The following is a 14,255-nucleotide window of genomic DNA, read 5'->3' on the forward strand; positions in this document are numbered from 1 at the left end:
GAACAGAACCAACATTAAGGAGCCCAGAATGAGATACGAAAGTAGCATCAGAATACGACATGATGCTTCACGGAATTCCATGGTGGAATGTTCCAAACACAAGCACACACGAAGGGTATAAAAAGACCAAAAATCACCAACCAGTCAAGACCGATACGGATTCGGTGCAAATGAGTTATTTTCAATCCAGCCTCGTTCTACATCGACATTTTAAGACAGAAAGAGAGATTAAGATGTTTCAATTGGAGAAGATTGAAAACCGTCGTCTTGCATTGTGTCGCAATGCGCATTTTGGAACAACGAAAACTCACAAAAAACAATAATGAGATCTACAAAAAAAAAGCATTTGGATATAGTTTCAGTCACTCAACGAGAACGTTAAATAAATAAGATCCACTACCAAAGGCAATTATCTCACCCTAAGATTATTAATAAATTTTGAGGCAGCCTTATTACTTCATCAATCTTCCATATTTAGCAGCAGCAGCAGCAGCAGCAACGGCAATAATGTCGGAAGGCGACAAATTAGCACACGTTAGAAACACAAACACACGCACACAAAACAAACACAAACACACACTGTGAAGCGCACTTGTTTAATGACAAGTTGTGGTCTGCGGGGCACTAGCAAACAGCCAGATGGCGTAGCGTCCGATGGTGCGTTATTGCGCGCGACTACATGGCTGCTGTCGATGTTGTAGGCGGCAGTTGCTTCGGGGCTTCGGGGACCAAATTAACCGATACGTACACTATTGAATGACTTCTTCTTGGCGGCGAATTGATATCACTGATAATCCGTGTCCGCGTTGGTGGCAGGACGAATGATTAGCCGATTAGGTTCCAGCACGAATTCACACTCCCGTGCTATATCACTGCGACGGCCGGCCGTCGGAAGGTGTGTTATGATTTTAATCTACCTCGAAGGCGTGAGTAATTTCCTTATCCCGGCGGGTGGATTCGCGCGTCGCGTCTTCAACACCCCCACAACGAACACCTTCGTGCGATGCGTGCGTGCGCACTATTGCTCCTTTCTTCGCGCGAAATTTGCACACTCAAAGGCCGCTGTCTAGTCCGTATACGGCTTTCGCGTTCGGTGGCGATCGAGATGTCACGGATGGAACGAAAGCAGCGCGTGGCGCGCCAAAAACGCGTGGGATGGTGGAGGCCGCTAATGATTGCGCTCGGTCGTCTTCAGTTGTTGGATATACCGCGCGCCACCAACGGATAGTTGGTCTGGAACTAATCCCTTTATGTTACAGGGCACCAGCTCTAGTTTAGGTCTCGATTGTATCTGTTTGGCTGCGATTTTTTGCCCAGCTTCGAGCAGCATGTGGCGGCAGCGGCGTTTCTCTTGCTCTCGAGATTCTCGTGCGAGAATGCTCTCGTGAGCTCTGAGGTTGTATCATTGGCCCCGTGCATCATCGAGAACATGGAAGCACATGTCGGCAGCACAGTAGCAGCTGACGCTGGCTGCCACATTAATCGTTTGGGGTAATGTTGTTCTGTTTTGGTTGGCGTTTTTGTGGTTCACATTCGCGGTTTTATGAAATCACTAGCTGCCAGATTTGTTGTCGCTCATCGATATGTACACACACACACACACGAACACACAGCTCGAACAAGCGGCGCAATTTGCGCCAGCCTCTCCCGTCTGTATGATGATGCATTTAAAGCTTGGATTGTTTTTAGCCCTCATTTTAGTGTGCTCCCGGCAGACGTAATTTGTTCTGCTGAAGTGTAATCATTTATTTACGTTATTAGTCAGGGGACATTTGTGAAAATGGATGTGGTAAAATCTCGACTGGTAATGTTGCATTATGCAATGGAAGTTAGTGGCCTTTGAACTGAATATTGGCACTTTTTCCTTTATTTTATTGAAAGATGAAACACTCAGAATCCGAAATCACTGTTCATTTTTTGACGGGCAATCGGCAGCAGCAAAAATCCAACCTGATCAGTTCCAAAAATCGCCAAAACTTTGTTCGTTGATGGATCAAAGTACGCGGTATTTGAAAACATTCAGTACAATCAGGCCAAACGCAGGACTCTCAGGTACTCATGTCGCCAAACATACAACTCCAACCAAACTATTGTCTGGACCGAGAAGCTTATCGTTCATTTTGTACCTGCAAAGAATCGAATCGGGCGCTAGAGCAGAATCCAGTGACCGAATGGAGATGAATTGTCGGCAGCTTCTAGTTAAAAAAGTTCTATAAGGCGACGGCTCGAGGATATGTCCATATCTGACAAATTTGATGGAAAATAGTTTTTGGGACTTTTTTTTTAAAACGATGTAGGAAATTCCAATATTTTTTATTCGCCAAAGCAACAAACGTGCAAAATTCAATCTGAATGAATTATGTACAGAATTTATTGCAGTTTCCCAATGTGCGGTGCGATCATTATTAATTGAAACATTCATCACCAAAGACGAAAGGGTAGTTCTTCATTCAATCTAGAATGTCTCTCTGTTCCACTGAGGTTTCTAGGAATCAAAAGTCAAAAATTGTGTTACCCTACAACAACTATCAAAAACTAGGAAAAATTAGATTTTTTATTTTTACTCGTTATTTTTGTCTACTTCATCTACAAACAGTGGGATGGAAACATGTCCCAAAACAAAAAATTTGAGCCTTTCAAAAATCACTCTAAAGTTTTAATGTGAGGACCATCATATCAGCCATTCCATGTTCTCAGATTTCCGCGAAAAGTGCCAGCTTTGTTCCTTACCGTAAAATATCGGACCAGAATTTTTTAATTTTTTTTATTGGGGAGCCCATTTTCTTTTAGGGTGGTCCAAAAATCTTTTTTTACACTTTTTTCCAACAAAACTTCATAACTTTTGAACTACTGAACCGAATCAGATGATCAACATATCAATTGTGTTGGTTTTTTATTGTTTTCATGACTTCGAACTAGAGAGCGCTATATTTTTTAATATTTGTTCTTGAATGATGAAGTTTTTCTATATAACAATAGCTGATCCGGCAAACTTCGTCCCGCCCAAAATTTATTTTTCGTTCTCACATACACGTTTTCTTACAAAGCGCACGCTCATGGGTCCAATCACAGAACTGTTCATTGATTGATCTTCTAACCTACCCTTTAAAATATTTTTTTTACTATAAAATTTCAGTACTTCTACCAAAACTCGACATTATAATATCAGATTATTTTCAGACACAATTCTCATGCAAGATTTTTCATCCACTTACAAATAACATATTTCTCTGTTACATGGAATAAATTTTTAACTCTTTGTGTTCGTTTGTCTGCTCTCAGCCACCACAGCAAGAAACCATGCCAATCTTATGTTTTACTCCACTAAGTATCAGTTTATGCTTTTCCTAAACGTAGCTTGATGTCTAGTGAACCTGTTCACGAATCAAAACGGTGCTCCTATGAGTAATAGATAACGGTACTCAGTATCAAACAAAGTAGTCACCCACACAAGACAACGCATAGTGCGTTGAATGCATAGGAATGTGGGACAAAAAACATAACAGCAGAATTTAGCCATTGTAACACTTTGGTGTGATGGAAAAGATTATTCATAAGTATCAGAACTACTGTTTGCAGAAATGTCTCATGTTATTTGAATAATCGCATAAATGTCTAAAGCAACAAAATCTTTGTTCATCTAAAGTGAAAAATTCTGCTCATTTCGGATACGCTGAAATCATCATTTGTGTAACTACTGGTTTAAATTATGTTCGAGTAGTTGTTTTTAAAGAGCAGAATAGTTGTTTGCATAAGTGTCTTATTAGTCTAGATATATATGTATCTGTAGGATTTAATTTTTTTTTTATTAAATCGTTTATTTTTACAGGCTCAGTTACATAAGTTTAAAGGAGCCAAACTCCTATCTGTATAGTTACAAGTATACATAAACATTTTTTATTAATTCTAATGTTAATGAGGTAGAGAACCGATTACTCGCGGCTTGCTCGAGTTTAGAAGGGTGACATTTTGTTTCAGGAAAAGGATGGGATATAAGGATATGTTGACAATGTTCACACTCACATTCGCACTCACATTCATCATACTCAATTCTTGAGCCTATCTTATATCTAACATGTATTTACATTTCACCTTATTCTATTGTTAGTAAGAAAGAGTAGGATTTAATGTTATTTGTTTAATACTTAAAAGATGAGGTTTCCCTCATAATGAATAAATAAATAAATGTCATCTGAATAATGTCATGTAAAAAAATCTTTGTTAAAAGTGAAAAGTGCTGATTATTTCGGATACACATTGCTGGCATTAATTACACATTTATTGCATCAATGGCAAAAGTGTCTCATATTCAACGGATAATAAAAATAAAAGTATTTATTGATTATACTTCATATGATTTACTCTTGGAGGCTGTTTCGAAAGATTTCACACGAAGAAGAATTACAAAATATGTTTTTATATAAATACATACACATGTATTATTTTTATTTAAATACATATACAGTCAACTCTCCCTAACTCGATGTTCTGTATCTCGATATTTTCATTAACTCGATGGATTTCATGGCACCTTCGATTTTACAAGCATTCTTCTCCCCATAACACGATACCTCCCTAACTCGATGCCTCTCTTACTCGATGTGTTTTGATTCATTTTTCCATGGATTTTCACCTCCCTAACTCGATTGATTTTCGCGTACATGTTTTTGTGCGTTATTACCTCAGATTTCAATTGCCCTTGAAAGTGAAGACGGAGTGTTCGTGTCATCAAACAATTTCTTTTCAAGTATGGAAAACCACGAGAAACCTTTCAAGCGAACAATCAAAACGCTAACCATTGCGAAAGGTTTGAGAATCATCGAGCAGGTCGAAAAATATGGACGGAAGGGGTCTGAAGCTGCAAATAATTTCAGTATTGCACAAAGTGCGGTATCAACACTACTCAAACTAAAGTAAAAATGGAATCGGAATGGAAAATTGTATCTAGACCAAAAGCATATAAGGTTGGTCAGAATCGAGAAGCTGGAGCGGTCAATGAATTTTTGTCTTGTCAAGCTAGACAGAATAATTTACCCCTCTTCTATTCTTCGGGATATGGCTTGAGAATTTGTCCAGAAACTGGGAATTCCTAACTTCAAAGCACAACCAACATGGACGGGAGTGATATTCCGCTGGCATAATTAATGCGTCGTGAGCTTGCTGATGTCGACGGTACAATACCGTTCGATTGCTCAATGTCTTTTAATAATTAGTGCAAAAAGGACCAAAACGTGATTTGCTGTGATCTGATGCCAGATACCGATATACTGGAAAGTGTTGACCTGAGAAAAACGCTGAAGATAGTAGTTCTATTGAGATGATAATTCGAACGTTTAATCAAACCTGAAGAATATGTCCGGAATATTGAAATCAACTGAAAATGTTCCTGTGAAACTATTCGAACATTTCTTTGTGATTGAACAGTTCCTGCGTGATCGTTACAATTCAGTTTGAGTAACATACTTAATCCATATTTTCTTTGTTAACCTAGTGCCTCATGCAAGTCGGACTCGATTATATACAAACTCGATTATATATGATTCGATTATGTAAAATTTAGGACTCGATTGTATACAGTTTGAAAAAAAAAGTTTTTTTTTATAATTCAAATATGAACAATTTCAAGAAAAAAAATTAACCTTTCAGCATTAAGGTGAAATTTAAGTGGCTTTTATAAGTACAGTGGGTTAAAAATCGCGATTTTTGAAGATTTTGATTGAATCTTCATCGGGAATTGTTTATATCGATATTGCAGCGAAATTAAGAGAGATAGAAGTTGGGCGTCAAAGAACAAATTGTAGAGAGGTTAGAGAGCTTTAATTTAATTGATAGAAACAATCAAGTTTAGTATGAATTTTTAGGATAAAATTAATAATTGCAAATAAAAAAAAACTTTTAAATTTTCCACTTCAAAAATGTTTAATCCACTAATTTAGATATTCCACTACTATATCCTGTACTAAATTTTCTCATCTTTCAAATGAAAGCAACAAAATCGGATTACGTAGCATACTTTTCAATGTAGAGTCAGTTTGAGCCAACAGAATCCGAAACAAAGAAAAAGTTCTATAAGTCTGTCATCGTTGAAATTCTAACATATGCGTAGAGCTTGAGCTTGAGCTTGGGTAGACTGTACAATTCGTAGTTGCTCTCCGTGATTGACCTGAACCAACCAAATTGCCAAAGAACCCACAGAATGACGCTTGGGACTAGCAAATCATTCTCGTTGTGCAATTTTCGGTGATTCGTTGAAATTCTAACATATGCGTAGAAGGATTTTTTTCGTGAAATATAACCGTCTATCACCTCCTGAAAGATTCTGTAAAAAATATTTTTTTTATATGAGAAAGGTGTTTTTTCACTTTAAGGGAATGAATCCAAAATTCAAATTCATACCATAATTGGGACACTTACCCTAATATATGACAATTTGAGACATAAAAAAAAATTAGGAAAAAATGTTCTGTATCTCGATACCTCCCTAACTCGATGGTCCCTTTGGATATCGAGTTATGGAGAGTTGACTGTATATAGTTCACGAAATAAAATGAAAAAAATGTTTATTTTTTATAATCTTGTATCACATATGCATGATACATGTATCACTGTGTTTTCAAGGAAAAATAATTCCAACCAGTACGATACCCGTGCCTAAATTTAATACGACCGCAAAGGGTTAATACAGAAAATATGATAGAATGAAGACAGCCCTAAATCGGACAGTTCCTTTCTCGAGTTTTGCTCTTATCAACACATTCGGCGATCAATTTTTATTTACAGTAAAACCTGTTTTTGTGCGGTGTATGAAAAGAAGCATATTTGACGAAGTTATCGTCCATTTAGTTTTTTTTCGATGGCATATATGCATTTCAGTGCGAAAAGAGCATATTTGCGTCTCAATGATCCACTTCTGAAATCATTCCTCTCCTCTCATCAAATGCTCTAAGTTTTTCTAAGTTTTTGCATGACATGATTTCTGACAGCAACACGTTTCAACATGCAACTAAAAACACAAAACAACCACGCGAAACCGAAAGGCAAAGTGTCCCATAGCAAAGCAGGGAAACAAAAGGAAATTGAACGGTAAATGGCGTGGATTTGAGTTATTTTCTTGGGGGAAACTTTTTTTATGCGGTCCCTATCTACCGCACAAAAAAAGTTTTTTTTTTCAAAATGTGTACCGAACTCGATTTTGAAAAGCTGTTGTTGAAGTTTTGCATGATTTTTTTATGCGACTTTTTTGTGCGGTCCCTATCCCCCGCACAAAAAAAGGTTTGCCTGTATATAGATAAAAGAAGATATAGAAGTGCGTTCTATCACATTAAAATCCATTTCCATTTTCGAACGAAGATCAATTTCGTTACCGCAAACATCAAATGGACTAACAACGCTTGTCAATATGTAATTGTAGAATACATGCGAATTGAATTTTTCGAATTTTCCCATTTTCCTTCAGAGTTTTCCGAAAATTGTCATGTTTGGTTGGAATATGTTTGGTTGAAATATGTGCATTATTTTTATGGGATCCCCTCTCCTTTCCAGAGGAGGAAGGGGTGTCATATCATCATAGAAACATTTCTCGTACTCAAAAACCTTTACAACCCAAATTTGGCTCCATTTGCTTGATTAGTTCTCGAGTTATGCAGAAATTTGTGTTTCATCTGTATGGGAGCCCTCATCTAGAGAGGTGGGAGGAGTGTCGAGCTACCATAGAAACGGTTATCAATACCTAAACCCCTATATGCTAAGTTTGTTTCCATTTGTTTGATTAGCTCTCGAGTTGTTCGTCACCCCCCCCCCTCTTTTTAGAGAGGGGAAAGGAGTGTTAAACCACAATAAAAACATTTATTGCTCCCTTAAACTTCCACATACTAAATTTGGTTCCATTTGCTTGATTAGTTCTCGAGTTATGCAGAAATTTGTGTTTCACTTCTATGGCAGACCCCCCCTGTTAGAAAGGTGGGAGGAGTGTTGTACCACCTCCAAAATTTCCGTATATGGGGCTCAGAAAATCCACACATGATTGTTGAGAGGCCATTGCATCCGCCAAAAGTCACTGTTTGGTGCGCATTATGGTCTGGTGGAGTCATCGGGCCGTATTTCTTTGAAAATGAGGACAACGAGACGGTAACTGTGAATGGTGAATGTGAATGGCATAAACCAAACTTTAATTTGAAATAAAAGTTTCATCGAAATTCGAATTCTAAGTCTGTTTTATTTCAATTTACTTTCGGAATTTAAAGTTGGAAAACCCTGTAGAATCAGATGCAACAAATTCTGAACCACCATCTGAAGACGAAGGGGATTATATTCAAATTGAAACATATAACACTGAACGTAGCGATGAATCACCAATGATGAAAATGAAAGTGTCATCAATATGTCCAAGAAAAGGCGTAGGATGCTCAGTATTTCAGACTCTGATGAAGAATCAATAAGAACACCTTTCCGGGGACCGAAACAGCTACCGGTGGTATTGTGTGGTCATGGTCATCAGATAATCTTATCAGTGCATTCTCGTTGATAATAGATAACAATATTATCAAACGCACAGAAGAAGAAGGCTGTCGAATTTTGAGAAACGATTGAACAACAGTAATGCCGAAAATACGTGCATATATTTTAATTTTATGTGCTCGTGGAAATTACAAGGTAGAAAAAAATAAAATTGGTTTATTTCTACCCACCAAAACCAAAGTGGGGTCCCATTTTTTTTATAGTCACAGAAAAACAGAAAAATTCTAGAAAATCATATGATTTATTCGTTTTGAGGAAATAATCGAAAAGGGTAGACGCTTACAAACAAATAAATTTGCCTTATTTTCGAAATTATCTCACATGTTCATTGGAAACAGTCAGGCTTGCTATCAACCAATTACTTGATGAACAATTATTTCCGTCAGAAGCCATGTGCAGGTTAACACAGAATATACCTAGTAAAACGGAAAGAGTTCTTGTTCCAATTAGCAGAACAGTTTTCCACCGAATACAAAGCTGCATGACAGAAAAACTCACCAGATTATGAAGACGCAAAAATTCAACTGCAAAATTATCAAATGTAACTCATTCTGACAAACACAAAATTTGTACGACTTTGCTGCATCAATAAAACAATAAATACAATTAATAACAGTAAAAAAATGTCAAAAGTATGTTTGCGTACAATTTACACATAAAAAGATTTCCACTTTACTTTGTAAAAAAGGTACAAATAATAATGTATACTGTTTTTTCCCAAGTGAAATTGTTATTTCATTTACAAAAAACATGTAAATAGCTGTTTTACACATAAGTTATTCTTTCGCCATGCATTCATTTTTACTATTATTTAAATCTAGGTATACAAAAAAATCAGTCTCATTAGTGTTAAACACCTATGAAGCACGCCAGTAGAAAACATAATTGTAGAGTTATAGTATACATTTCAATGCCGAAGCCACCAAAAACTAACAATTTTGACGTAGGACTACGTCTTTGATTTCTGTATAGAGAGGTCACTGTACGAAATTGAAAATGGGGCATGTAACGATTCATTAAGGGATTTCAAACGCATATTACGCGAAATATGTTATATTCTATACCATTAGACAGGAAATTCATAATAAAAGAAGTCAATAATTTGACGATTAAAATTGGTATATTATTCCAATTTTACAAGCCATTCGTTTTCCCCCACGACGCAACGAGGAATCTCTTTGCCTACAATTTGGGCGTTTGCTCACAATGTGAGTCGATGCGTATTATGAATAACTCTCCATTCGTCGATAATAGCCATTCTTCAGTTGGCAGAACCAATGAAGGAATGAGTTTCACTCTATTCTCCGCAAAGATTTGATAAGAGCCTGGTTTAAAAGGTCAAACGCTGATTCAGAGATTTTATTAGATTGATGTTCATGTTGTTGTCCAATCAATTCGTGCTCAATTCCATTTTTTTATCGTATAGGTCTTGCTACTAACAATTTATGTAATTGTGGTTCACGATATCATAATATCGAGCATGTTGTTTGGTAATGTAAAAAAAAATGCAAAAGACTCACTGTCCTTTCTTCATTCCCGTTCCTATAAATAAGCAGAACTTAGCCACCGATGAGATCAATATACTACAGCAGCTACACGAACTTCCCAGGAGAGCCCTAATGACTATAGGATACTTAATACACATCACATGGCTATAAGTTATTACAACTCTAAAAACAATGTTCCGGACAACATGGCAACCTTGGAGAAAATACTATTTTGATCCATAATATATTTTTTCTAGTTATAGATTAATTAGGCTTAGGTTTACGTGGGCGATCCGATAAGTACTTAGCCTCATCGCCCGATGGTGTCAGTATCGGAAGAGAGATTACTTATCGTGTAGTACGTTCTCGTAAACGGCCACTGTCAAAATTTCAGCCGAATCGGACTCGTAGTTTTGTTTTGACCGAATGAACTGCTGCCCTATCCACGGTATTCTCAAGATTTGGCCCCGTACGACTTTTTTTTTGTTTCCAAACTTGAAAAAGTCACTCGCCGGGTAGAAATTTGAGTCGAAAGAGGAGGTTATCGTCGCCACGGAGGCCTAGGTCAAGTGTATCGAGCTAAAAGGAGACTAAGCTGAGAAATAAATCGCCACTTTTCCAAAAATTTTGTTTTTTTTTGTAGGCTAAGTACTTATCGGACTGTCCTCGTATATTTATGAAGATCTAAGCTATTTAGACCTGTGTTCAAAAATGCACCGATAAATGATGGATCCTTATCCTGTTCTTCATAATTAAATACATAGAAAAAAAGGGTGGGTGGTTTTTCTAGGACCTCCAGTTGATGTATCAAAAACGGAAAATTACAGATTTATGAACAATGAAAGAAAAAACTTATTTCAAATGCAATTACTACAAACACAGTTCTACGTCAAGCTCCGTCCGTGCCCATAGGCCCAAACCCATCTACTTTTTTTAATATGTGTTTTATGTAGGACTTCAATGATTATTGTTTATAATGAGAAATTTAGAAGGAAACTTAAAAAAAATGAGTTTTCATAATAAAAACAAAAAACAAACTATTTTCCAAAAGTCTGTCATAGGACCCATTTTGCGATGTATAGACGACTTGTAGTCAAGAATATTGTCATTTATTTATCGGGCCATTTCTGATATAACAATTTTTTTAAACCGAATTTATGTTTTTAAAATGAATTCGTTCAATCTAGCTTCAGAACTCGAGAAAAATCAAATGAACATTCAAACTATTTCCTACAAATCATACATAGGACACATTTTTGTAGAATTTTCTGTTTTTCAATTATGTCGTTTCATTAAAAAACACATAATTTGGAAAAATTTACCAAGCAAAGATTCTTAATTAGTTTATATAAATGAACGATACATGAATAAACGAAAAATTGGAGAGTACAAACTGTTAATGCAAAGTTGTAAACTGAAAATCAAATTAAAAATAAAGAAAATCTAGTGAACGACTTATCAACTTATTGCATTTTCATTTCCGGCCCACTAAAATCGCGATTTCTACATAAAAATGACTCCCAAATAAATATCGTACATTTTGAGCAGCCCAAAGAAATTGGAGTATTCCCAGATACCCTTTGGTTTGGTTAGGTTAGTCAAAGTCAAAATATAGAAATAATATTCCAAGTTTTCTATTTCCATTGGATGAAAAGTGCAGCCGAAGCGCATGGGATGCTTGTGGAAGTTTATGACGATTCGGCACCATCGGAAATATTTATATTTATTTATTATGTAGGGAATGGTTGGATGACTTACAGGTGCTTCCAAAAGGTAGCAGATTATGTTTCATTCGAATTGAAAGCGAGAGAATGGGGGTGAAATTTGTTTATGACTTCAAACTTGATCTAACTCGATCTGAAAAACGGGAATTAAAAAAAAAGTCTATTAGTGACTTTTGAGAATTGTCTATCTAAATTTTCATGAAAAATATGAAAAATCATAAATTCAATCCTACACTGAAAAAAAGGTTAGGAATTAAAACCCGATTGTCTTAATTTTTTCAACAACAACATTTTTATGTCCAAAATCAAACTAAAGGTGTTTTGAGCATTTTTTTTGATAAGCAATTGGATATTTGTATAATTGAATACTTTATTTCAATAAATTATTTGTATATTAATATATAAATAATTCACTGTCATAAAGATATATATATATATATATTTATTATAATAGTTTATAATTCTTCTTTATGAATAAAACCCTCTTCTTTTATTTGGATCTACAATGATTTTAAACTGAAGGATAAGTCCTTGAAATTTACGTCTTTTCGGGAAAATATAGCTCAGTGTTACCATTAGAATAATTCTGAAACGGCGAGACACGAATTAAAAGTTTATTATAGATGATAATCAAAGCAAAAATCGATCGAATCGAATCGAATTAATTGATCTCGTGTATCTAAAGGTACTAAAAATCTGTAGGTTTGGCGTTCTCTTGAATAAGTTTTTCCTCCTGATAAACAAATACCAATACCAATGGGTTTGTATTTATGATCATCAGGGTCAGTAGGATGACATATTTTCTTCAGGGAGGGAAGAGAATATAGGGAAAATGAGACAAAATATTGAGAATTATAGTTAGATAGTTATAAGGAAAAGATAGATTTGTAATGTAATCATGTGATCAAGGTCTAACCTTCTTCTTCTGCATGAATGGCGTTAACGTTCCCTGTGGAACTTTTGCCGTCTCAACGTATGCATTAATTAGCGTCATTTATTAATACTTAGTTGAGATTTCTTAAGCCAAATAACACGCCTATGTATTCCGAGGGGCAAGCTCTAGAATACGCGTGACCACAGTGCAAGTCGAAGGAAATTTCTTTGACAAAAAATCCTCCGGCCAGAACGGGAATCGAACCCGAACACCCGGCATGAGGTCTAACCTAGCCAACACATTTTTGACGGCACATTGGGATGTGTCATTGGGGCCCGAAGGAAGTTTTCTAAATTCGATGCTCGATGTCGTGAAAAAGTGATCGTTGAAAATGTTTGTTCCCTAAATATGTCCATTATTAGCCGAGTGTATTGTCCTTTATAAAATGGAAGACTATAAACGAACGTCTCGGGAAGATTGAATTTTATTTTTTGGATACGTTTTCTTTGTGTATTTCTTCAATCATTATTGTTTATAATGAGAGACTTTTACAAAAAATCTGAGTTCTCATACAAAATAATAGGAGTACCGGTAAGTTTCTATGTTTTGTTTTGTTATTCAAAGTATTGCCTATCGCTAGTAACAACTTTTTCCCATCTTTCTGGCAATTCACGGATCCCTTTGCGGAAATAATCGGCCGGTTTGTCGGCTAACCACGTATCGATCCAATTTTTGAATTTTTGATCAGAATTGGAGAAGTGCTGGCCAACCAGCCCATGTTGCATCGATAATCGGACGGAGCAATGTCTGGAGAATACGGCGAGTGGGATTGGACCTCCCATTTCAGCGTTTCCAAGTATGTTTTTACCGGTTTTGCGACATGCGGCCGAGCATTGTCGTGCTGCACAATAACTTTATCGTGTCTTTGCTCGTATTGTGGCCGTTTTTCCTTCAGTGCACGGCTCAATAGCATCAATTGTTGTCGGTGGAGGTCCCTCGTAATGGTTGCATCCGGTTTTAGCAGCTCATAGTACACAACACCCAGCTGGTCCCACCAAATAGACAGCATAACCTTCTGGTCGTAAATATTCCGTGCGGCCATCGATGTTGATGCATGGCCGGGGTATCCATACGTTGCCCGACGTTTAGGATTGTCATAATGGACCCACTTTTCATCACCAGTAACGATTCGATGCAAAAAACCCTTTCTTTTATGCCGTTGAAGCAGTTGTTCGCACATGAAAAACGGCGTTCGACGTCTCGTGGCTTGAATACGGCACCCAATTGCTATCTCTTGGATCATTCCCATTGCTTTGAAACGATCGGATATGGTTTGCTGAGCTACTCCAAGTGCATTTGCAAGTTCTTGTTGCTTTGTGACGGATTTTAATCGAGTAAAGCCTCCAATTTTTTGGCGGTCCGAAGCGTTCTTCGTCTTTCAAGTCAAAATTACCACTTTTGAACCGTGCAAACCACGTCCGACACCAAAATGCAATGACTTTTCGCAGCTTTCTTCTTCATATTGAAGTAATGAAGTAACACTCCCCGCAAAAACACTCTCGTTGGTACGAAATTCGACATATTCGAAGTGGCAAAAATCTACACCCAAAATAAATAATTCGCACACTTTTAGGCATCCCAAAAAGTGACATT

General features: G+C 36.7%; 1 protein-coding gene across 5 annotated transcripts in view; it reads right to left on the reverse strand.

The window, feature by feature from the left end:
- Positions 1-14,255, reverse strand: part of LOC129770833 (four and a half LIM domains protein 2) — a 422,902-nt gene that overhangs the window by 150,888 nt on the left and 257,759 nt on the right. The window contains exon 1 of one of the 5 annotated variants that reach the window (XM_055773936.1): positions 593-724. The exons of 3 other annotated variants lie outside the window; for them this stretch is intronic. In XM_055773936.1, the coding sequence (XP_055629911.1) occupies position 593 (1 nt within the window). In that variant the 5' untranslated portion in view covers positions 594-724. Of the gene's footprint in view, positions 1-456; positions 473-592; positions 725-14,255 lie in introns of those variants that run through there. One more of the 5 variants, XM_055773937.1, reaches the window with a different exon arrangement.

The sequence above is a fragment of the Toxorhynchites rutilus genome, chromosome 2 (genome assembly GCF_029784135.1).
Source record: "Toxorhynchites rutilus septentrionalis strain SRP chromosome 2, ASM2978413v1, whole genome shotgun sequence".
In the NCBI taxonomy this organism is placed as follows: domain Eukaryota; kingdom Metazoa; phylum Arthropoda; class Insecta; order Diptera; family Culicidae; genus Toxorhynchites; species Toxorhynchites rutilus.